The sequence below is a fragment of the Falco cherrug genome, chromosome 9 (assembly GCF_023634085.1).
Source record: "Falco cherrug isolate bFalChe1 chromosome 9, bFalChe1.pri, whole genome shotgun sequence".
Taxonomy (NCBI): domain Eukaryota; kingdom Metazoa; phylum Chordata; class Aves; order Falconiformes; family Falconidae; genus Falco; species Falco cherrug.
This window is the reverse complement of record NC_073705.1, coordinates 28,276,529-28,301,838: the sequence shown is the minus strand read 5'-3', so window position 1 is coordinate 28,301,838 and position 25,310 is coordinate 28,276,529. Positions and strand designations below refer to the sequence as shown.

Here is a 25,310-nt window from a genome sequence, read left to right as displayed (position 1 = left end):
GTAGTTAAAGCTTGCAAAAAACTGGATTCAAATTGCAAAATGGACCTTTCTGTTGGAGTCTTCAGTAAAATGTGAACGATATATATGATCTGAAGGGAAACCAGAGTATCCTGGGGTGGAATCAGGCGACTTCTCCAGTTTGCAACCTGCTGCAGCATTGGGTTACAGTTGTGTATTTTAGGCAGCTCAGAAATTACAAGTCTGTGCCCTGGGGGTTGTGCTGCCTGTCTCCTTGCTACCTATGGGGTCTCTGGGGGTCTCCATTCCTTGTTGTCAGGATTGTTGTGATTGCATCGTCTCCTAGACTTTGCTCAGCACTGCTGTGTAATTGGTGCACTGATGAAAATAGTGGGCAGCTTTTCACTTGCCTGCCTACCATTTGGTCTTCATTGCAGCATAAGGACCAAACTTTTAGATGGTGAAAATTCTTGCTTTCCAGTCGGATGCTACAGTCTTAAGGGACACAAGATCAGGTTTTTTTTCAAAATATAATTTAACATTTTTTTTTTTTAAAGACTGTGTTGCACTGGAGCTGTGATCATCAAAGCAGCTAAGCAGGTTTAGTTTATCTGTAGCCGTGGAGCTGATCAGCCAGGACAAGTATGGCTGTCCTGAAGGCAATGGTGATAATTCAAAGAAAGCGTAGGTGCTAACAAGTCCTGAGAATCAACAGAGGCACTGTGCCACAGGATGCTGGTTTCTGGCTTGTGGGACAACTGTTGTGACACAGGAGCAATATACTGGAGGCAAGTGTCTTGGTCAACCTACATGCAGCAGGTTTCCTGGTAGGTTTTGCAGGACCAAAGGCTTATAGCAGAAAGGGAGGTGGAATAAGTGAAGTCTTGCTAGGAAAAGCAGTTTTGCTTGGCTAATAGGAAATGGCTTTGCAAAAAGAGAACCTGGAGCCTTCACTGCTGTGTCCTGGTACTGCTCGTGGCCTGACTTTTGGGGCAGATGCTGGAGGAGGTGAATGATTCTTCCCTGATCTTTCTCAGCAATAAGAGTTCTCACTCTGTTCTCGGCACAGTTCTTGCTGTCTTGTCTGGGACCTGCACTGTCTGGTTGCCTCTCCCCAGATCTGTTGCTTTTCTTAATCTCAGTGCAAAGGTACTAGACTAGAAATCCTGCCCTGAGTGTAGGTTATGCCAGGCCTTCAAGAATCTATCATGCATTGCACCTCTTCACGTGCCCCTATTGTGCATCACTGGATCTCTTTTCTCCTTTACCCCTTTTCTTGGCATACTGCACTGTCCTGTTCCACAGGCTGGGGGAAAGATGCTTGTCATGAGCTGACCTCCTGGCGTGTGTCCCGCCACTGACTGTCCCGCTGCTCTGCCAGGCGGGCTGTCCCGCTCCAGCCCCCTCCTCCTGCTTGCCCCAGATCGGAGCCCCCAAGAGGTCTTTGTCTGCCTGTTGAGAGCAGCCCCCGTTCCGCCATTCCCACATGGCACACCCTCCCCGGCAGCCCCTTCCCCATTCAGCAGTTTGGGCTGAAAGAACCTTGGCTAATTACACCAGGCTGAAAATTACCACTTTGCTGTGTTCTCCTGCTGTTGGGCCCATTTGTGTGGGGCCTGTAGTTAGAGGGAACAAAGTCCCCCCCGTGGAGCCAGGCAGACCCCAAGTGTGAAGCTACAGGTACAAGCAAGAGGGGAATGAAGGGAATAATTACCAGCTTCTCCAGGTGAAAGCCCCGTTAAAACTTCAATAAACCAATTAGGGGCTAGGGTGTGGAGGGGGGGGAGAGTGTCCCCCCCCTATAAGTGATTCCCACCAGGCAATTAACAGAAATAATTTCACGGAGGGGAGGATAAGAAATGGCTCTTAGAAATTGTCTTGAGTTGGGGGGGGGGGCCTAAACCAGCACGACTGCTGCAGTGGTCCTCATCTACTCCAACCTCCCGGCTCACTGTGTGGCCTGAAAGTGTTGGTGGGGCTAGGGGGAGAGGGAGGAGGGAGGGAAAACGGCAAAGAAAAAGGAATCGCTGGAGCTTTACACCTGGGCAGGCTTTGAGAAAGCGAGGGCTGGAGTTCAGAGCTTCTTGTAAGGCTGTGTGTGGGCCCAGAGTACTGAGCTCGAGGGGGCTGCTAGATGTGGGGAAGTGGGTGAGGGTCAGACTCGGGGTGTCTTCCCCATCGGGGTGAGGGGGAAGGCTAATGGTGTTAAGCCCAGTAGGGAGGGTATAGCTGCTAGGTATGAAGGCTTGAAGTGGTGTGCAGGTGCATGAGACCTGACTGCCAGGCCTTCAGAGATCTGCCCAAGGTGTGTGATAAGTCTGTAGGTGGCTTGCCTTATCCCAGGAGGAAATGGTGTCCAGCATGTAATACTTTTGCATGTATCTCATCCAGGGATCATGTTTTTCTGCTGCTTAGCCAGCAGCTTCACCTGTTTCTTCCTTTTAATTGGTTCCAAAAAACCAGTAGATGTGTTTAGGATGGAGACACTATGAGTTGCCTTGCAATTCCCTTGCACTGTATTGCAGATGGCACGTGCAGTAGTTAGAGGTAGAGCATGCTGTCTAGTGGGTGCCTAGCAGGAGTCTTGCCCATATGTATTTGAATGGCTGCTCTGAGGAGTAGAGCAAGAGTAGAGTGTAGGATGGAGTTGCTGCAGATAGCTGAGATTGCCTTAGTGATGTTGGGAGAATACATAGTGTAATTAAAGAAGTCCAGATACCAGCTGTGGTTATTTCACCTGCACTTGCAAAAGAAGACAAAACAAAAAACCCCAACCCCTAAACTACTCCAAACACAAATGTAACCTTAGTAGCAACTTTCTTTGCCTTTCTAATATTACAGCTTCTGATAATTAAAAGATCCTGTGAGGTTTTGTTCTGGTTACTGCTAAGTTGATGCTGAAATAATCCTGCTGTAATGGTGTTTAACCACCTAGTCTTGGACTGACCTGGAAGTCCCTAGACAACTTTTTTTCTTTTTTCCCTTTTCTTCTCTTTCTCCCCAGAAAGCTTTCTGTGGTAGGAAGAGAGAACTGCATCTCTTGCACAGCTCAGCTTCTAGACTCAGGAGCGGTTTCTCAGCAGAATTGTGTTTTTCTGGTTTTGCTTCCAAGATGTACGTAACCCCAGCCTGCAAAGAGACCTCTGTTCACAGAAAGGCCTAGTAAGCAAGCACAGACAAAACTGTTTTGGTATGGGCTTTCTGCTCCCCCTTGGTGTTTGGTACTTGTTGTTCAGACTAGTGCCTGTATTATATATTGAATTACACTTCTTCTGTGGTTAAGGAGTCTCTTTTTTCCTGTAATAAAAGTAATAACTTGAGCATCCGTTGGGGATTAAATTGGGTCTAGAGAGAGCTAGGCGTGCAGGAGTTCTTGTACAGAAACCTCTGTCCTCAACAACTGCTGTGTCTGGCAAGCCTGGAGGCTGGGAAGTGAGGAAGGATGAAGAAGAGTGGTGGACATACCATGCAAATAAGTATTTTACATCATTAAATATGTGTTATCAAGCCTTTCTTTTTAATAAAGTCAGCCCAGTAGAAACACTTGTGCAGCCACAAAGGCAGTTCTGTTTGATGTTCTGAAAAATCACAGCAGCACTGTGAAAAGCAGTGTTTGAATATCCCTCTTGTTACAGGAGCACCCAGGACCCTCAATCAACTTTTACAGAGCTAACCTGAGCGTGATCCTGTCCTGGACATTTGCTTTTCCCTAAAAGCATGTGTTGCATGGAGGAAAGGAGGGTGATATTTAGATGCAGACAACCTTAGGAACATCAGGATTGTTCTGTGGGTGGACTAACTAGTCTCTAATAAAGGATATTTTCCTGTTCAGTGCTGCAGTGTAGAAGAGGTCTGTGTGCACGTGTCTATCCTATCTGGACTCTGTCTTGATGTCATTGAGCTCAGTTTTTCTCTATAAATGTGGATTACATTCTGTATCTGGCTGCCTGTTTTCACAAAACTAACCTGCCGCAGCGCTGGTGAAGGGACAGTGAGCAAGGTTACAGGATGAGTTGGGCAGACAGTGTAGGGTGAAACTGCAAAGCAATGAAGGCAAGCTGGCGGTGTCTAGGTTGGGTACCTGCAAAGCAACTTGCTAGAGCAGGGGTAATCTGTCTATCCATGCTGAGAATTGGGCCTTTGGGGATGTTAAAGGCATATTCTGTTCTCTAGCCTGTGAGTCTCTGAAGTCTGGAGGAAGGCATGAAGTTAGAGGCCAAGGTGAAGGGTTGGAGAGATGAAGCTGGCATTCCGTCTATCCCGAGGCATACAGTAAATGACATGGGAGGCAAGGACATGAGCATTTCTTCTATCAAATGTGTTGGAGTTCTGCCCCAAATATGAGACTTCAGTGTTTCAACCTAGCTTCTTTACAGTGCCCTTCAGTACAAACTGCAAATGCCTTCTTTCTGGGGACCACTGTCTAGTTGTCCACTTGAGGCTCGAGGCAGCATCTGAATGAGTTATTAGTCTGTACGTGCCTGTGTCATCGGTGCTCCTTGCCAGAGCCCATTTCCCCTTGGAGCAGTAATGGTTGTAAACATTGTGACTTTCATGCAGTCTTTACACATTTTGTTTTCTCTCTGTGCCGAGTCCCTTGTGGGGAGTGGCAGAGCTCTTTTGTAGCTTCTCTGTGTGCAATTTATGATGCATATCAGGGGCACAGTTCAACCCTGAGCTGACTGATGCCTTGAGGGACACTGTGGCATGCACGTGAGGCTCAAAGAAGTAGTAGCAAACACGCCAGCGCTTTCCAGCCTGTGAAACAAGCTTGTTCACTTGCCTCCAGCTGCTGGTTCTCTTTGGCAATATTGTTTACTGCTGAACAAATCTGAGACTATGCGGCTGTGGGCCTCTGCTTGCTCAGGTGAGCTCAGTCCTGTTATTGAGTCCAAATACAAGAACAGTTTACATGCCTGTAAGCAGTTGGGCCCAAATATAAGCTTGGCTCTAGAGTGCTCTAGAAGCTGTTCTTTGCGACAAGTCTGGAGTGGTCAAGGGACCAGAGGAGACTGCCAGCAGACTCCTGAAACCAGGCTGTAACAGTGCAGTGTGGGTACCTTGAGCCTACAGCAGCCAGCAGCACAGGCAGAAAATGTATGAGGCAGTTTGATGGACCTTCTTGTCTTTTCCTTGCAGTGAAGGTCTGGAAGTGAAGGACTGCATAGCAGGGATGCGAGAGGAGTGTGGTACATGGGACTTTAGAAGGATGGGAAGGCTCTGGAGTACTGAGGGATGTGGAAAGACTTAGTCTAGAACCAAAAGCCAGAGGGATATTGCAGAGCTGTAGTAACCTGGATGCAACCTGCACTTGTTATTACAGGTTTCATACAGTTATATCATGCATTACTGGCGGCTTCAGCTTTTCCAGTCTTCTCTTCTTCTAAATAGCTGTCCACTCCCCATGTTCCTTCTTCTGGAAAGTTGTAATTTTGGCCCATTAACAGTGGCCAGACTTCTGGTGCAACTGCCTTACCTGCTGATTTTTGTTCAGTTCATGGTTGCAGAGTTGTTAATATATAGCCTAGCTGTCCGGTCTGACTTCTGAGATACTGACAGTGCTTGGTTCAGTTCTCTGGTCATCCTTCAAGAGGCACAAAGTGGGGCTAAAGGGATCAGTCTGGGACCGTGAAAGGGGAACACCAGCCCTGTATGACCACCCAATCCTGGCTTTGTCCAGCATTGCCTGAATCAAAGGCAGGTGGGACTTCTTGCATGTTTGTGGTGCCCACTTTCTCATGGAGAAGTAAATGCTAAACTGATGGTGTGTGCTTTTTTTTTTTTTTTTTTTTTTGTTTCCTCTGCAAATTAAATCCCCGTGGGGAAGGAGCACCTGCTTCCCAGTGCTATCTCAGTCTCCCTCCCTTTGTGTGTATCTGGTCTGTTGGAGAAGCCTCATGCTGGAGATGCTGCAACTCCCTGCACTGAGTTTCTGACCCCCTCCTCTCCCCTTCACAATGTTGTTACTGTTGCATCTGCTCCCCAGCCTCCTGGGCTCTTCAGCAGGGGCTCCATCAAGTTTGTGTGACCTTAGCACTGTATTCATGCTGGAGGAGTTACCTTCTGTAATGATGTCAACTGATGAGGTTAGTGGGATGGTGGCGGCCGCGATAAGACATGACATGTTCTAATGATTCGCCTTAGCGAGCTCTGTGTGTGTGTTGGGGGGGCACAGAGGGGCTTAGAGAGGGGAGGTGGGGGCCCCCACAGGTGCCGACAAAGACTTTGACCTTTGCTGCTATAATATCAGTGTTTCACAGGCAGGGCGGTTCGGTAACCCACTTTCAGCCCATCAAAAATTGATTTAATTGCAATTTTTTCCCCCAATTAGGAGCACTGGAGCTTAACTAATTGGAGTAATAGAGAGTAATAAGGCTCTGATAAAAAGCCTTCCTCTGCCTCCTTTGTATCTTGTGTCATCGCCTGTCAGAGGTCAGAGAGCTTGCATATTCTATTAGGCAGAGTTGCCTTCATTTGTACAAATTAGTTTACCCAACAGTAATTAAAATGCCAGTGCGGGTCGGGGAGAGCTGAATACAATTGATGGGCACGTTGGTGAAGGATTTGACAGCTCTGGTGGCCTCCCTTGCCAAAGCGTGTCAGTGCTGAATCAAAGGCTACACAAACCCACAGACCCGTGTGTTTAACCCGCAGCACCGTCAGCACCAACTGCTTTCTCTCTTCTCCACTCTCTGTTTTGGACTTGCGTTCTCTTCTCCTTTTCTCATCTCACTTGAGACTTTTTAAAAAAGATGTTTCCCATCTTTTGAGCTGTCCTTTCTGTTGATCGCTTTCATAGCGCTGTGACCAGCCCCCCCATCCTGTCTCCCTCGGTACTCCCTCTTCTCTTCCCCCTCCTTCCACATTCCCAGCTGCAGGGCTCTGTCAAGTAATAACTTCTTTGTTTCCCAGTCTGATGAGTCTCCGTATATAATAGCCTCCAAAGTGGATCAACGATGTCCAATTCCAGGGGGTGGGGGAGCACATGAGGAGGAAGGAACAGGCTCTTGCACGTGTCAAGCAGATTCTGGATTTGAAATCCCCAAAGAGCAGAGTAAGAATTGAGAAGCAATCTGTTTACAGTACAGGGGAAGGGCGCAAGCTTGTGGCACGGGGGAAAGTTTAGAGAGAAGAAGTTGGAAAGGGCCTGTTTCACCCGGGTTCCATCCGTGCCTTTGCATTGCAGGATTCCCAGCTCAGGCAGTGCCTGCTCTGCAGGCTGGGTTGACAGTGCGGAAGTTACGTATTGTGCAGTGGGATTTGTCTCTGGAGCTGATCATTTCCAAGCCTCATGACAAACAGTATCTTTCCAAAAGGACTGATGGGCAGCTACCTCATTCCCTCTGGTTCATCCACATCTGGCAATGTTCCATCCAGGATGGGGTAAAAAGGGATGCTACAGGTGGGGTGAAACTGTGTTGTTGGCACCTTGGAAGCAGGTATGGGGTCATTGCCGCTGGACTGTAGCCAGAGTAAGCTAAGGAAAGCTTAGTGGGGAAGGGACTTTGCACCTCTGAGGCCGTTTGAAGCTTTGACACAGATGTCTTTGCGTAGCATGTAGATGCACCTGGTCAATGTCTCTGTACATCAGTTGGATCATATATACTTCAGAGAGATGGGTCATCCTTGCAGTAATATATATAAGGTATCTTACGCGCTCCTTTTCCCAATCTAGTTTCTCTTCAGTCTCTGACTCCAGAAAGCATTATAGGCAAAATAAATGACACGCTAAGCTAGTAACTCAGCTTGGGTTATTTCTTTTGGGCAGCTGGCAAGATCAGTTGTGAAAATGCTGCACTTCTCAAGGTCAGAGGTTTTTGGTGTGCGCTCTGTGCTTTCCAAGACAGAAAGTCTTGTTCAAGGTAAACTGAAAGCAGCAAGCCTGGTAGAAGGCTTCAGTTATGCTGAATGATGTTTCAGAAGTTTTGGAGCCACGCTTTACGTGCTTAGCTCTGATTTGCATGTTGCTTTAGACCTGCCAAAGCTGACTTGTATTGCCCTTTTGCTTGGAGTGAAACTGTTACCTCTGAGGTTCCCCGTTATCAGGGACCTGGGGGTTGAAGGTATATGCCTGCAGACAAGATTCAAGGTGCGGGGCCCCATATCATCCACTGGGAATCCAGACTTCCAGGTCACTTTGCTCCCAGGCTTTGAGAATTTCTCATGGGCACTGCTTCTTGTGCATGTCTTGCGTATGCTTCTTTCTAATCCTGGCAGTGGAGGTGCCCCACTCTTCTGGGAGAAGTCTTATCTTTGCTTGCTAATGGGCTCCAGCCTGTTAAAGATAAGGCCTGCAAACCTGATCCTGCTGAAGTATGAGACAAAATTCCTGTTGACTGAATGGAGTCAGCTTTACCCAGAAGAGGCTTGTTTGTGACCCTGAGGCCTGTATGTGATGCTGGAGAGAAATCTCTTCATCTAATGATTTTTTTTTTTTTTTTTGAGAGGTAAGGACTGAGGAGGGAAAGCTGAAGTCTAGAACTGACAGCGTGAGTGGGGATTAGACCTTGCTGTTCCTCCCACCTTTTTCTCCCTGTTGGTGTGCCTCCATGCTAATTTAGACCTGTGGCAACCATCAAAGCCTTGTGCATACCTTCTGCACAAAGGGGCCTGTCTCCCACGTGAGGGCGTTCTCTGCTGGGACAGAGTCAGTTTGTCCCCCAAAAGAAAAATCTTAAGCACCCAATTGCCTGCTTGACTGACTCCCTGACTGCTATTATGTTTCTAACCAGGGTAATTGGCTTTAGTAGTTATTAATGGATTATGCTTGGGAGGGAGGGACAGAACCCAACACCTAGCTTTGTAGTTGAGGGACTCCCTCACCAAAGTACTGCTTTCCAGACATGGGATTTGACCAGTGAGCTGTCAGGGTGGGTGTCTTGCTTGTTTTCCTCTGAGATGGCAGACACTGGCAAAGGGAAATGTTTGCTCTTGTCCTGCGCTATGGTGGAGAGAAGGCAGGTATTCAGCACAAACCCAGTTTCTAAATAAGAAATGCTGCATGCTTTCCTAATCGGTCCTCCTGGCTGCTGCACAGCAACAGTAATTGGCTTTTCCTTAGACTCTTAGACTTTGGTCAGGGACTTCCATGGAGAAGAATGTGTGCACCCTGCAGCACCTGTGCAAAGAGCCCTGTGCTACAGGTGCATTGTGCCAATTGCATGTGCACTGCTAATGAACCTGGGATTTTGCATATAAGACAACCTGGTTGGAGAGATTTTGAAATAGCTCTGGTGCTGCAGGCCTTGTCTAGCCCTGAAGGGCAGCCAGGGGTCACAGGACTTGTGAACATCTCCAGGTGTGTGAGTTTGGGTAGGGAGTATAAAACCAGCAAGAGAGAGAGAGAGATTGCCTTGGTAGCTGTAGCTCTTCCTTGATACTCATAGCTCTTTGAGATAGCATGTTATCTGCTTGCCTCTTGTGCAGAGTGTATTGGCAGTGCTGCTTTGGCCTTATGATTTGGAGAAACTTAATTGTTCAGCTAAATCAGAGTAGAAGGAGTCCTGAGTTCTGGCCCTGCTTCCACAAGGCTCTTCTCTGGCTTTGAGTTGAGTGTGTGTTCAGTTTTGCTGCCGGGTGCCTTGTAAACAGCAGCAGTAGTGCTTCTGACAGAAGTCAAGGACACTGCAAGAATCCCTTCCTGGTGCAGTGGAGGCTTAGAGACACCTTCTGATTTCCAAAGGAAGAATGTTGTAGAGGATCAAAGGAATGTCTAAAAATGTTATTTTTACAGACATGACATTGTTTCCTTATTTAGCTTTCATCCTTCAGCTGCCAGCCCCATGTCATGCTGTAAAAGATGTTTAGGCAAAGCATAGACCCATCTTTTATTTAAAGCACGTTCAGTTTCCTGCATTCGTGCTATCCTTGTTGCAATGACTTAAACATAGTTTTGGCATTTTATTCTCGGTAGCTGCAATAAATATGGCTTTGTGAGAGGTCATTTATAGCTTAGAAGTCTGTGTATAAACTGCTTTCTCTTATTTGGACTGAGGACAGGAAGTTGGCACAAAGCAAGCGGTGTGGTGTGGAGAGCCACAGCACCCGTGTTCCTGTTGCTTGATTTTTAAGGATTTGTCCCTGTCTTTATCGACTAGTTTGAGGCCAGTGGCTGTCAGGCGACCTCTGGAGCCAGCATGTGCAGCAGAGACATAGTATTGCCAAAGAGAGCTTCGGAGTGGACCCTGCTGGGGAGTGTGAACTGAGCCAGATACTGCTGCAGGAGAGCTGTGGTGCCTCTAATAGAGAGTGCTTGAGCACTGGGGAGGGCAATATGATCCAGTTTTGAAACTGGCCCTGCTTTGAGCAGGCTGGACTGGGGACCTGTATTCTGCGATTCATTAGGCCTGTGTTGCTGCAGCCAAATCATGACTGTGCTCAGAAGCTGCCAGCAAAGAAGGCCGACATGAAGTAGGAAGCAACAGGGAATTTTCCATGGAACCTTTCTGTAGCTTACAGGAGTGCTGAGTACTGTGCTAATTGTTTTGAAAATTGCAATTTACAGCTGCTTCTGGTTTTGGTTTTCCCTTTGCATACGCAAATACATCTTCATGTCCTGCCAATTCTCTGTAGTTGTGACCTGCTGCATCTGGAAAGCTCAGCTACTGAGAGCTCTGGAGCACCTCTCACTTTGCTACTGCCTGCCCCTTGTGAAGTGCAGCGGAAGGTGCTGAAATAGTCTTGAACCAGAATTCAGAGTTTGCTTTGTAGCCTGTTTTCTCTGTCTTGCTCATGCACTATTTCCTCAGAACATGAGGATTAGTAAGTGGTTTTTTGTTTGCTTGGTTTTTTTAAACAGCTCATTTGTGACTGGGACAGCCTGCTGTGGACACACCTCACCTCTGAGAATCTGGGACCTTGAGAGGTGAGTGAGCTTCCAGGTTACGGGGAGTGACTTGATGAGGAAAGTGAGTAAAAATGAGAAATGCAATGCTGGAGATGCCATAAAATCATTCTTTTAGTCCATGTAGGCAAGGGATGTTTAAACATGAGATATGGGATGAAGTGGGGGACAAAACAAACTGGTGTGGCAAGGTATGTGTGTGGGGTGGTTCCAGTTCAGTAGGAAGCAGCTCAGCTTTGCGTGCTAGCTTTTCCAGTTGATGGCACAGCCTTCCCGTTTCCTTCCCATTACACCTTCCTTTTGATTTGTCTCAGTTGATGCTTCAGCCTAATCCAGAAGGGTGAGGAAGGTGATCTGCATCTTCCCATTCACCCACTTGTCTGTGGTGCTCAGAAGCCAGAGGCAAGTGCAGGCTCTACAGTCATCTTGTCCTGGCTGGTGTTTCTGGTAGCTCAGGGAGATGAGGGGTAGCAACAGGTTATCTATGGAAGTGACTTAGGCATGTTGTCTTCTCTTTGTCTTAATAAGCATCGAGGAGGTTAATTGCTGTGGCCTCTAATTTGGGGCCATTGAGTAGTTCCTATTTGGTGAAGGCGCTGACCTTAGCAACTGGGGAAATGTCGGGCTCAAATCCTGATGTGGGATTCAACTGCTGACAAATTTGAAACTCTCAGCCTGGGGGTCTTTGTGTAGTAATGGACAGATAACAAATATTTGGCAGGATTATTGAACAGCAGCTCAGCTTTCCAGGACCGGTATGCTCTGGGTAGGAGTGGCACAGCAAAGATTATCAGGGGGAGTGCTGTCATGACTGAGGTGAGCTGGTGGGCTCTGGGAGGGAAGAGAGGGAGGCACTGGTAGAAGGGGCCTGAGGGGTGTCAGCAGAGCTGTATTTGGGGAAAGGAGGTAGAGGAAGACTGGGGATTGGTGTGGATGCAGGTCTGGTCTGAGGCCAATTGCCTTCTAATCAATAGTTTAGGTTGTCGGAGTCAACTGCATCAAATACAAATATAAACCAGTTTGGTTTTCTCTGAAGTAACAAAAATAAAGACTTTGCAAAGGATGCATCCCCCAAAGGACGAACTAGAGCAGGAAAGACAGCATCAGTGCACTCAGCTATGGTGCATGTTTCTCAGTGACCTAGTCCAATGGTTCTTTTGGAGTATCCCAGAAGGATGCAGGCTGTGCTGTGATACCCTGCCCATCAAGTCTTCTGGCTGTTCTTGAATAGAGGCATCTGACAGGGGTGAGGAGATAGGCAACCCTTTCCCCCCTGCCTCAGCCTCTCTGACAGCCTTTCCCAAGGAAGCCTGAAAAGATAATAAAGCTGTGTAGAAAATAGGATTAAGGTAATGAACAGGCACAACGGAGTTTGATCTTTCAATAACGTCAAAGCCTGAGTGACAGGCAAATAAAAAAGCCAAAGCAACCTAGGCCACTGGGCTTCTGTTGCAATGGCTGGAGTGTCAAACTTATTCTTCCCTCTTCACCTGTCACAGCTGGAATGCACCATGCCACTGGGTCTTTTCCTCTCCAGGGACCTGTGTGTGAGCTGGGAGTCTCACCAGCACATGCAGGGCAGGAGACTGAGCCAGGAAACTAGCACATGAAGCTTGATGTGATCATTCATAGCTGTCCTTCCAGGTCCTGACTTCTCCATAAACTGGTCTTCCCAGAAGAGGTTTGTATTGATTTTCAAAGGCTCTGGTGGTTGCCAGAAGTGGTCTTGTAGGGAAATGCTATTTTCTTCCTTTGAGGCTTGTCTTTCTGGTCAGACTTCAGAAGTGGGAGCATGGCATGGAAACTCAAAATCTTAAGAGCTATCCTTTTGCAGGAGGGCTGCAAAGCTCCTCCTGTGCCCACTGTGCTCTGATAACATCTGGCAGACAGGACCAGACATCCCAAGTTTGCTGCTTACCCCTTCCTTGTGGCCACAGAGGGCCAGAGTCTGACCTGCAGAGGCTGAATATGGCAAGGACATTATCTCTAAGAGCAGCATCCAGGCAGCTTCTCTGTCAGAAAACATGAGGCAGGGCAGAGTGATGCTTAGGATGTGTTCTTTAAAACTGCAGGAATCCTTACCACCACTTAGATCTTTAGCGCTGTCAAAGAGCAGTTTGTTCAGTCATCTGGTGTTTTTTTTCTCCTGCGTGGGTGTGTGTGTAAGTAACGTTGTAGCATTTTCTGTGGCATTCTCTTTCCGTGGGGTAGGTGGTCTTTTTCCCCAACGGCTGAGAGCTGGAACATGCTACAAAAAGGATTTAAAGCTTAAATAAGCTTTTGTGTACTGATCATCTTAGTTCCAGGCCAGATAAGTCCTCGGCTGGTGCTTGTGGCTGTTGGTCATGGTATGTTTTCGTATTTAATGACCTTCGCTGTTCCCTGACCCTGGGGCAACCATTCTCATCCTTCCAAGAGGAAGGGGATAATGTCTTCACCTGGAAATATGTCCTGGGCTTTGAAAAGGGCTTGGTTGGGTTTGGCAGCGAGGAAATTTTTAGTGGGGAAAAGAAACGCCTCTTGCTGCATCCCACCCCCACAACTGTCTTTCATTTCTGTCTCTGCTGAGATGATGGCATTGGATCAAAGCCGCAACAGGCAGCAACAAGCAATTGTCAAGGGGAGTCTAAAGCAGGGGAATGACCGCGTAATGCCAAGACATTGTCTCTGATGGCTGAAATTCCAGCTGCTGCTACACCTGGCCCTTTCTCCTGTAATAAAGGAGGATTTTTTTTCTTCTTACACTTTTGAAGCTGACTAGCTGCACCTCTGGAGGACATATCTCATCTCACAGATGCTATGTTGTGCCATCTGATTGCTTTTAGATGTGGGAAAGTTGCTATGTACTTATTGCCACTCAGGGTCAAGGTGTGTGTGCGTGGAGAGGCACTGTGAATAACTTAGGTGATTAGAGGTCTGCACAGGAAAGGGGAATGATTAGCAGTATGGGACACTGGATGCTAAGCTGTGGCCTGGCATCAATTATCAGGCCTTGCCTGATTCCTTTGGCCTCTTGCAAGTCCCCTTGCTCCCCTGTGCCAGTGAGGGATATGATGGTAGCTGCCTCTATTGCAGGTCAGGTACCTCTGCTGCCTTTTGCCTTTCTCTGCTCAGACCTTCCAGTCTCATCTGCCAGTGCTAGTGCATGGCTCAACAGAACAGCCAGTTAATGGCCAGCAAGAGAAAAGGAAACGTTCTTCAGATAGTGGTTGGGTTTTTTTCTTTCTCTCCCCACCTCCTGCCTCCTTTGGGAGTTTAAATTCCTTGGGAGATGAGGATGACACACCACTAGGAACAGCTCCAAGGCCAGCATTTGTCATTTGCCTGTGGAGAACTGTTGCTCCTCAGCCTGTTGTGGTGGTCTGCATGTCTTTAGGTGATAAATGCCCCTGCCTCAAGGATGCTTCTCCATAGGGTAGGATACTAGAGAGATCACTTTGCAGCAACTCTAGGAGCTATTCTGCCCTGCCCTGTGTTGAAGTGGACCAGTCATCTCTCTGGCATGGTAGTTCTCATGCTGTAAACACTTTGAATGCACAAGTCCTACATTGTCCTTTCCTCTAACACGACGTGACAGACTCGGGGCACGAGAGCTGTTGTGAAAACCAAGCCAAAGTTAGCTGTGCCCTGCAATCCACCCTTGATGTTGTATCTTTTAAATATCCAGTCTTTGTCCATCTCCTCCCCCCTTTTGAAAACATTTTTGGTAGAGTGGGGTTTTTTTTTGTTTTGTTTGTTTGTTGTTTTTTTTTTAAGAACCCTCTAATTTCTTGTTCGGTTTTTCTCCCTCTTCTGAGCCCTTTGAAAGTGGCTTTACGCCGTCACTGACACCAAACTGACACTTTGCGTTTCCCCACTTCTTATCCCTTTATGGCAACAGATGTTGAAATTTTGTATCCCTTTTATCTGTCCCTCTTTGCCCTCTTCCTGTAATTAGGTTTCCCTTGTTAGCAGTACAAAGTGGCCCGGTTTGCTGCCTGGCCTTTTGAGCCATTGTGTCTGAGCACATTTTTTCCTCCTCTTTCGGAAGAGTTCCTTCCCCCTTAAGTAATAGGCAGGGTGTGGGCCAGAGCTGTGGCTTTTTCTTGTTTCTTTGTTCTCCATTTATCTCTGCCACCTTTTTCAAAGAGGTTGGGGGGGGGGGGGGGGAAATACAGAGTGCATGGAAGGGGAAGATACAGAGTTGCATTTCTTGACTGTCAGGCCCCCCTGCTTTTCAGGTGTTCAAGGCAGGTGCCTTTGATGTCTGCAAGTTTTGGGGAGGTGGGAGGTAGAGGATTCATGAGGGTGGCTCGGGAGAGGAGGAGAAGGGAGATTCAGGTGTGTGGCTGGTACCCTCAGCTGAAGGGTGGGGAGGAGTCTTTCAGGGTAGCCAGGCAGCTGCTGAGCAGGTTAATAATCCGTATTTGCCTCGTAGTGCTTATGCATTGTGCTCTTTCAGAGAGCCAGCATGAGCGTTACCATCACAAGCAGCTAGCTGAAGTTTGCTGACTTGCTGCTGCTTGGATCTCTGGTATGTGCTTTCATGGCACCCTTGCTAGGTTACACCTGTCTGTGCAGTGGGGTGGGCAAGAATTGCTTGCTATCTTTCAAATTTTGGGGTATGTTGATCTGCATCCATTTTGGTGGCTCTTTAAAGCAATTAAGTGACTGAATGTGAGCAATTGTCAATAAGGAAGGGAGAGCTTTAAAACTTGGGCTGCCTGTTTTTAAACAGTAAGTGTAATTTGACATAGCACTGGACACCCTGGTTAGCTCTACTGATGCATTCCTGTTTAAATCCAGTCTTGTCTGGCTTTGCATCTTGTACTCAGATTTTGTGTGTGTGAAAGTAGATAAATGAAATGAGAATCTGCAGGTCTAGTTCTTGGTTATTAAGCTTGCTAAACGTTTTCAACAAAAACTTTTAATGTAGAAGTTTGGCCCAAGATACACAAGCAGACTTCTTAGCATTGTGTTCTAAAGCAGGCTCTGTAGAAGATCGTTCTTTCCAGAGTTTTGAACTCCAAAGTTTAAACAAGTTTAAAACCCTCTAATTTAATAATAAAAGGAGTTTGTTGGGTGAAGGGAGAAAATGGATTCAGAACTGGAGCTACTAGATTGAAAGGAGACTGACTTCAAGAAGTGTGGGGACTCTGTTTCACTCAGGCATTTAAACTGGATTTATCCAGTCACAGCAAGTGGGTCGATATCTCTGGTAACAGGATAGACAAGCAATAGCAAATTATATCCTGGCACTGATAAGTTTCACAGAATTTGGGGGCTTGAAGAATCATAATACCATGCTGTAGATGATGCGAAATCCCTTTTCCTGCCTTGCTTGTCCATAGATTCATCATGCCAAGTATCTTTTCTTTTTTTTGCCAAGGAGACTCTCCTCAGGCTTTGTGGGAAAGAGGTTCCCTACTTCTTTCAGGCCTGGTTTTCTTTCTCAGCATCTCTGTGTTGTCTGAACACAGTTCACAATAACCAATCCAAAACTTGTCCAACAGTGAGCTAAATAGCTTTCTGGGCTGTGCTTTTATATCAGGTAAGTGAATGCAAATGTGTGCTTTCTACTGCCTCCACCCAACTGCAGTGGGATGATCCACAGGTAGTTGCCTTTCCTCAGATGGCTGCTGATTCTCTTTTCCCAAGGCTCTTTTGCTTGTTTTTCTGCTCTGCTGTTTCCCCACCCCATCCACAAATGGCTTTAGTTACTCTTTTTAAAACATCTGTTCTGGGTATGCCTATTTATATGTCCTTTGGTTAATCAGGAACACAAACGCCTTGCCTTCTTTCTGAAATTCAAAGGGAAAAAGGTTGGTGAAGTGACAGACTGGGGTCTGTCCTAGGGGAATTCTTGTCTTCAGGTGAACCCTTTCTTGGCATATTAAATCACTTTGGCATAATGACTGTCTTTGGCTTTTTGATTTGGTCCTCGGGAACCATCCCTCTGCAGTAAGGTGGGCAGAATGGAGAGACTTCAGATGTACATCTAGGCAAAGGGAAAAGCAGATCCTTCTTCACAGACCTGACAATCCCACTTGTGACTTGAGCAGCAAAACTAGATTTAAACAGGACTCCTGCCTTCAGGCATGAATTAATCATTTCACGTGGCCAGAAGGAAATTTCTACCCCAGTTTTGCAGTTCAGAACTGTAGAATTTGATTCCCTTGTTCTGAGATCTTGGGCATTGTTGGAGGCAGGACACTAGGCCTATGGCCCACTGTTTGAGCCAGTGCTGGAGGAAGCTTGCTGCTGCAGGGAGCCTCTTAAGTGGTGGTCTCCTGTTCCTTTTTGGTTGACTTTGTTGTGTTCAGACCTCTGTCTGTTAGCTATAATGGGTAGCTTCAGTCTTGTCTGTGCAATGTATTTCTCATGGTATGCATGTGTTCTCAAAACTGTTTGAGGCCTCGTGGTTCTTCACTGATTTCTGGGGGCGGGGGATGACATCACCTTTCTGAACTGTCTCACATAAGCTGAGCATCTTGTCCCTTCCTTTTGTTAAGAGGGCTCTGGTACATCTTAACCTAAATGTAAAACAGTTGTAAGAGGAAGAACATACAGGTGTTTATCCTAAATGCTTTCCTCCATACAGCAGTCTTGGCCCTGTCTCACTACAGATAAGCATGAGGCCAGTTCCTGCCCTTTGGATGTGTGCATGTCCAGGGCACACTGTGGCCTTTGCACTCCTGTTCAGGCGTATTTATGACAACTTTACAAGTCCCTGAACAATTGGAGAGTGTGGGTGGGGGTTGGACACTCCAGGCACATCAATCGGTTTCATCCCTCTGAGCCAAAGCAAAAGCAATCTTTATTTTTCCCTGGGTTGAGAGAGAATCAACAGAGGCAAGAGAGAAGAATGGGAAGGAGTGAATGAGGAACCCCCTCTGCCACTGGCTAGCGGTAGCTCATTTAAACAGATGGCTTTGTTTTGATTTGGACTCTCAATTTTTTTGTCTCTCCACTAAAGGAGACCTGCAGAGCTCCATCCAGAAAGGGAGCAATACAGCCGCCTGTTCCCACACAAGTGGGGCGAAAGGCGAGAGGCTTTGAGAATTCCCTGCTTCTTTTCCTTACCTCCCTCTTTTTCTATTCCCCCAAGAAATCACAGTTTGAGAGAATTCCCCCCTACTCCTCCCGTTGGAAAGAAAGACAGAAGACATTCTTGACATTCTTTGCAGAGAAAAGGGGTTAAATGTCTGAATTTGGGGGTCACCATGTTATACAAATTGCAATCTAATCGTTTTTACAAGAACACACGTGTGCTAAGAAAAGGAGCCATGAACAAGAAATAAAAGGGGACAGACAACCTTTTTTGTCCTATCTTCCCCCCTCCCAAGGTTTTGGACTATTGTCATGTCTTGTCTCTCTCCCCTCCTCACCCCCGAGAGGGAGAACATTGGTTTTATAGTTAAATTGGTTCGTAAAGCAGAAGGGCTTGGTGCCATTTCTGTTTGTTTTCCCAAATAAAAGCCCCAGCAGGGTCTCTTTTGCACCGTTGTGGCTTTATTTGAAGAAACTGGCTTTTTCCCATAGCCCAGCATGTCAGTTTATCCTCTGAACTTAACCTTACGGGAACCCGAACAACAAAAACTCACAGGGTCCCAGAGCTGGAAAGGTAAAGAAATTGTATCTTTTTATTGGACCATTTAAAGCGTGTGTGGGCCAGTTCAGAGAAAGCAGAAGAAAAGAAGGCAGAACTCCCTCATCTGTCTCCCCCCCTGACCTGACACAATCTCAAACTATCGTTGGTGTCATTCCTCCATACAGACTTGAGTCCCTTCAGCTGCACTGAGGAGGCATTTCTCCTGAAAATCACTTATAACACCATCTCTGAGCCATTTCACATGGACGTGCTCCCTCAAAATTCCCCAAACTAATCCCACATCTCCATGCAGGAATTAGTAGCCTTGGTTAAGCACAGGGGTAACCTTGGGGTAGGATAACTCTGTGAAGAATGACTTTGCCAAGGATCTGTGCTTCTCCCTATGTACATTATAGATGATGTTTGACCAAGCCTTTCCCTTAGTATAAAGCTGCTGCATCCCCTGGGTGCCTCAGCTGTTGTTGCAAAGCACCCTGAAGAAATGACAGCTCAGCTCTTCCCCTCGGTTTTGGTGTGCTCTCCAAACTGGATGACAGAAGTTGTGCAAATGCTGCACTCTGGATAATTGTTTTTGAATGGATTTTTGTTTCCTTTCTGTTTGACACTCAGCTCAAATATCCTAGTGTTTTGAACTGAATGGTGCTCTTTCCACTTTCTTTTTTTAAAACTTAATATGCTTCCCACCTGGCTTGTTACAACTAGCTACGGGGCTAAAATACTGGTTTAGAACTCTGCTCTGTTTCTGAATAGTCATTTGCTTATGTGCAATGGCTTCTCCTCTTCAATGGATGATCCCGGTTCACAGATGAGGTTTTGAGAGCAAATGAGTATGTCCTTGGTTTTGCACATCTCTGTTTTCAGCAGATGTTCTGAATTCAACAATTTCCTAGAATTTGCATATTTGTATAATACCAGTTCTAGTGAATTTGGGTCACCAGAAACTGAGGGTGGGAGTATTGTTTCATGCCAGCTTTTGGAGGGTATTTCATGTGTACTGGAGACAGCTAGCTGGCCAAGACCTGCAGCAAATGGGCAGGTACAGGGAGCAAGGTGGAGACTTCTTTTGGACTCCAGCTATCAGCCAGATCTTGGGGAAATCCTGAGCTTTTGTGGTCACACAAATAATCGCTGTGGGTTGGGAGGCTGTATATGGCTCTAGCTTGGTGACAGCAGCATCCCATGAATTGTCTGGAAACTAACCATCTGGGCTGTGCCATGACTGATCTTATTTTGTCTCCATATTGCTGGAGTGAGGAGCAATAGAGCCTTAAGCTGTTTTTAAGAAGGAAAAAAACAACTTAAGGAAATCAGCTTGATTCTGCCATTCCTTGGTAGTTCACTTTGTTTCCAGGGTAGAAGGCTCCTGTCTTCTGGAGGTATCACAATAGCAATGCTCGTGACTAGATTTCCAGCATGGAAGGAAAAGAGTGAAATGTGGAAATCCCCCCCCCAAATAGTTTTATTTTAAAAGTAATTTTTAAAAGTCTTGTTTTCTGAGGAACATGGGAATTGATAGAGATGAATCAAACGATTCTTTATAGTGCCTGAATGCCTTTCATTTTTGGACTCATCAGTTTGATATGTTTCCCAGGCACAGGGACTTTGTTTAAACATCTTGTTCTGTCAGCAAGGAGTCCAGAGCCTGGTGCTAGCGCAGCTTTCCTGTGCTAGGGATGAAATGGGCTGCTGGATTTGCTCTAGCTCTGTTCCTTGCAGGCTGGTACCGGATTACTGCCATGTGATTTTGATTTGCTTAGATGCTTAAGAAAAAGTAGGAGAAACTAGGAATATCTGTGAGTTTCATGGTCAGTACTGGAGGCCTACCTGTGTGCCTGTAGGTTCTGTGTTGGCCCAGGTGGATTGTGGTTAAGGTGCTGAAGCTGAGAGCTCTGACTTTAGACTGGTCTTTCCAGGAAACCTGGACTGTCGTGTTTGTTATTCTGCTCCACGGAGCTTCACTGGTGTGGAGTTGCTTCTGTTGGTGCGACCCAGCACTGGGACTGAACCCCAGCACTACCTGGCCCAGACTGTTCAGCAAAGCTAAGCCCCACCATCTGCACAGCTAACTACCTGGCTTGCCCAAACAAGGCCTGGGAGCAAAACAGCCTCTCCTTGCTAATGTTGGAGGGCCAGGGCATGGTGGGCAGGTGGTGTGGACCTTCCATGCTTGGTCTTGCTTGGGCTTCACAGTCACTTGCTGACTGACTTTCATAGCACATAACAAGGACTGGGCACCCTGGCCTCTGAAGTGCTGAGGATCAGCTGCCTGGCTTTTGGAAGGTGTTTGTGTGCAGAGGATGAAAAAGGGCCCACAAAGGAAGGGAGAAGGCTGTTCCCTGTTGCATTTGGCTGGTGCTGGTGATCTCTGTAAGCTAGTGAGAAACAAGGTTCAAGGTATCTATCATATCTCTTTCTGTCCCTTGTTGAGTAGGTATCTTCTGCCCATGTAAGTTTTTAGAAAAAAGCCCATTGCTGACAGTTATCTGCTGCTTTTCTGTTGCCCCTTGGTGGGTTATCTTGATCCTTTATGGGTTATTAAGGATTAGCTGTGGGTTTTTCTCCCTAGGAAGTGGAAACTGTTGTGGACTAGGGTTTGAGGGCAGGGAGTATTTGGGATAACAAAGACCGGACAATTGGTGGGCACTAACTTAGGATCCCAAGACAGAGAGGTCTGTGATGGCAGCGTTCCCTTCCCAGCATGGGCTCGGCATGGCTGCGTATGCTGTAGGGACATGGAGGTAGCCTGGCATGGTGGTAGCTGGTCCGGAGACACCTTCATCTGCTGCAAAACAGGGGAAATAAGTGTTCTGCATCTTCTTCAATTTAAGTGTGCTCATGCCAGAACACTTAGGTCTTTCGGTTTGTGTGCCCAGAGCACAGCACAGAATGAGTTTCCCCTTGTGTCAGTAAGTGCTTCACTGTAGCAACTAATGTGCTGTTTCTGTAAACTGCTGAAGGACTGCTGCTGTATGCAGGGCTGGACCTCCTCCCAGTTGAAAGCTGCTTTGGCTGACCTGTTCTTGGGGCAGAAGAAGTGTGCTGATTAACAAACCAGTAAAGCAAGGTTTGCTTTGCTGCAGTAACTTGCAAGTATCTGTGCTCTTCTCCTGCCCACAGAGAAAAGCTAATTCTTTCTCCGCTCCCCAGCCCCTCCCGCCCCCCCCCCCCCTTTTTTTTTTTTTCCTTTCTTTTCTTTATTTTTTGTTGCCTAGACTGGAAAGGGAAGTGGAGGGAGGAAAACAGGTGTGACTCTGCTGGGATGCTTGGGTACCACTGCAGTGAGGTGTGAAGACAGGGAGAAACACTGGGAGCAAGGCACCTGGGTGGTGTTGGGTGCTGCACAGGAAGCTCTGAAAGCAGGAATCCAGACTCTGTGGTTTCCTCTGTCCCTTTGATGCTGAAATCTTTCACTTGGAGACATCACCAGGCTGCCATTAAAAATTGCTGCTATCTTGCAGCACTGCAGACTGAGGTCTGGGCTGGGAAATGGAAGATGAGCCTTACTGTGGCCAGGCTTATTCCAGATATGATGGGTGCTTGTTTAGAGGTGAGAGGTTGAGAGGACATCTGCTATAATCCATTTCAAGTACCTGAGAGGAGAAAGAGGGCTGATCCCAGTGAGTAAAGGATGTGCTTCTGCATCATGCTACCTTTTCTCAGCACAGTGCTCCTCTCTCACTGAGCTCTCTTAGTCCTTTACACGTTAAAGGGGTATTAGCAGGGAAATTGGTGGGGGGGAAATAACATAAACAGGCTTCAGCTGGCTACCAGGAGATATTCACCAGGTGTGCTGCTGGGCTGTGTGGCCCATGTGCAGCTGCCTGTCCTGGTTTCCTCTCCTGGAGTGCTATGTGCTCAGAGTACCAGCCCAGGGGCTACCCTGTAAACCCATGTGCTCCCCCCATCCCCCCCCCCCCCCCCCAAAAAAAAAAAAAGGCAATAGTATGTAGAAGTGGGGAGAGAGGGGTCCAAACTGCTGATGCTGCTTTGGGCTTGCTGAGATAGCTCATCTCCTGTGAGTAACTCCCTGCTCCTGCCTGAGCAGCTGGCAGAAGACTTCAGGTTGGGCAGCCTCTTATGAATCTCACAGGTAGTTCGAGGGCTCTCATTTGGGAGAGCAGCTGACTCCTCCTCATACCTCTGTTATATGTCTTACAAATCCAGGCCACACAGATAACTTGTGGAATGAAGAAGGTTTTGTGGAAGCCTCGAGAAGGGTTGTGTGTGTGTCCATCTGTCCCGCTGGCTTTGCAGAACAGCAGATGGAGGGGATCTGTGTGCTTGGAAGGGCAGTGGAGTGCCAGAGCTCAGAGATGCCCATCTATGTCTTACTCCATGGTGGAGCTGAGGACCCATCTGCCCTGGCCAAACCCCGCAGCAATTCCTCCCAGCACTCAGACTGCAAATGCTTCAACCTTTCAACCTGCACGCAGGTGCAGAGTTGCTGCTGGGTTGGTTTGCAAGTAACCTTCCAAGGGTTAACGTATTGTGAGAAGGTTGCAAAGGGCTGAAGCCTGGAATCCCCTCGATCTCTTGCCTGGAGAAACACAAAGTCCAATAAGCCAGCACCCCTGGATTCATGTTGGGGGGGATTAATTCATGCACTTGATGTTAAAGCTTGTCCGAGAGGTTTGCATGGGGGGGCCATTGCTAGGGCTGGTTGGCCTCTCTAAATGGTTGCTAGGGCCCTGGCATCAAGGGCCAATGTAGCTGCCCACAGCCACGGTCACGGAGGGAATTACACAGCCACAAAGAAATTGTTATTCTACATAATCTGCTCTTTGGAGAGTGACTGTGGGGAAACAGGCTGGCCCCAGCATGCCGCCAGCTCTGTGATCATAGAAGCGTGCTGGCTGCAAAGATCGGCCAGGGCTCGCCTTCTGATCTGGGGACACCAGGGCTCGAGGCGCTAATCTGCTTTATCAGCGATTTCTCTCTCCTGACACAAAGGTGTTTACTTGTTTTAACATCTCCCGGGACTCTATTTCTCCTTTTGTGTGGTCTTTATCCCCCGACAAGGGCTTTAGCCCAGATTACAGACAGAATTAAGGCATTTGGCAATGTGCCTCAGAACTGTGTGATGCTGGATCAAGGAGCAGAAAGTAACAAAATAATGGGGGGAGATGCTGGGAGTGACCCCACTGTGGGATCCATGCTGTCGGCTTTCAGGACCGCTTCATTGTCCTGAGAACCAAGAGCCTGTTGGAGAGGGGTGGCTGTACAGCAGGGTTTGAAAAGCAGGTGCTTCAAGGTTTATTGTGTCCAGCATTTTTGATTTAGAGGGTGTGAGGAGGAGGAAGAAAAAGAGGGTTTGCAATAGGTGGCCATTTCAAGCGGCTGGGCAGATTGTCCCCTCTGTTCCCAAGAATCTGCCATGGCTGGTTATTGCTGGCTGCAGGGGCAGGTGCAGTGATATTGAGGATGGGCTGTGCCATGTACCTGATGCAATTTCTCATAGGGCCCAGGGAAGGGGCTCAAGCTCCTTGCAATCTGGCAGGGTGGGCTGTCACCAGGCACCATCCGCCTAGCGAGCTGCTGGTTCTGCACATGAACAAGCAGCAGAGTGATATGGCCACAAAGCATCAGGCTTAGAGCTTCATGGAGATCTTGCTTTTGCTCTTTCACAGCAAACAAGGAATTAAAAAGGAGGAGGCAGCCTAAAAAAAAAAAGCTAGCCTCTGGAAAGTGATCTGGCGAGCAGCCCTGGGTTGGTTGCTCTTGACCTGACATGTTCAGCCCCAGATACAGTGTTTGCAATATGTGGTGTGACTGGAGGGGGTTGAGAATACCATCCATGGCACACTGGATCAGGAAAGTCTGATTTGCCTGTGGATCTACGCTGTGTGTTGAAGATGTGGGAAAACAGCCCAGTGGGCAGTATTTTGAAGGAGGGAGTCTGGGATGGGATGGGATTGACCAGGTTAAGTGGCTGTTGCGTGTTATCTGGAGTTTGACTAAGTTAAGAATTGTTTCCCATGGAAATGGACCCCCATTATTCAGAGTACTGGTCACTTCTACAGAAAATGATCCTGTTCTGTTGAGGGTCAGCTGTGCCTCTTCCTTGGCTATTCCTCTTACAGCTGTGACTCCTGCTGGTCACCCTCTATGACAAGTTAGTGGTCCAACCAGTAAGAGAATCTGTGGGAGGGAGAGAAAAACTGTGCAGGCTTTTCTGCATTCTGTTAAATCACAGAAATGAGATCTAGGAGACTTCTGTGATGCCATCTCTGCTCTGGCCAGCTGAATTGGAAGGGCACTGTGCTCTGAGTGACTCTTCTCCTAATGTGTTTATTGCAGTAGTCAGCTGTTGACCTGTTTAGGGACTGACTTCCACCGTGGAGCTGGAGTCCTGGATGTCTTCTATGAAACACCCTCCCTTCTCCTTTCTTGTGGGTATGACACTTACATCCGCTACTGGGACATCCGGACCAGCACCAGGTGAGCCTACCCAGCTGGCATCTGGGGCCCACATGAGGCTCCTTGCCTCTCCGTGTGCAGTGTGTGGGGATTTGTGTGCAGCTGAATTGGCTCCTTCAGATGAATCGTGCCTCAGTTCCAGTGGGGGAGTGGAAACTCAGTCCTTGTGTTGCCCTTGCAGGAAGTGTGTCCAGGAGTGGGAAGAGCCCCATGACAGCGCCCTGTACTGCATAAGGAGTGATAAGAACCATATGATCGCCAGTGGCTCTTCTTACTATGGTGTGGTGCGCCTCTGGGATAAGCGGCAGACTCAGTGCCTGCAGGTGAGGGCTGGCTGGAGGCCAGGCAGCAGCAGAGCTTCTGAGTTGTTCTCTGGCAGCCCAGTGCCCCTTCCTCTTTGGAGGAAGAGAGAGGGGCTGCTGGGCTGTCTTTGGGGTGAGCCTGCCATGGGGAACCTAACCTATATGCAGGGAAAAGCCTGCTTTGCTCTCACATCTTGGC

At 47.6% G+C, this 25,310-nt stretch overlaps 1 protein-coding gene across 3 annotated transcripts in view; it reads left to right on the top strand.

The window, feature by feature from the left end:
• FBXW4 (F-box and WD repeat domain containing 4) overlaps positions 1-25,310 on the top strand; it is a 62,310-nt gene that overhangs the window by 36,152 nt on the left and 848 nt on the right. For 2 of the 3 annotated variants that reach the window (XM_055719822.1, XM_055719820.1), the window contains 3 exons: positions 10,757-10,822; positions 24,690-24,830; positions 24,991-25,132. In XM_055719822.1, the coding sequence (XP_055575797.1) occupies positions 10,757-10,822; positions 24,690-24,830; positions 24,991-25,132 (349 nt within the window). The remainder of the gene's footprint in view (positions 1-10,756; positions 10,823-24,689; positions 24,831-24,990; positions 25,133-25,310) is intronic. The other variant, XM_055719821.1, reaches the window with a different exon arrangement.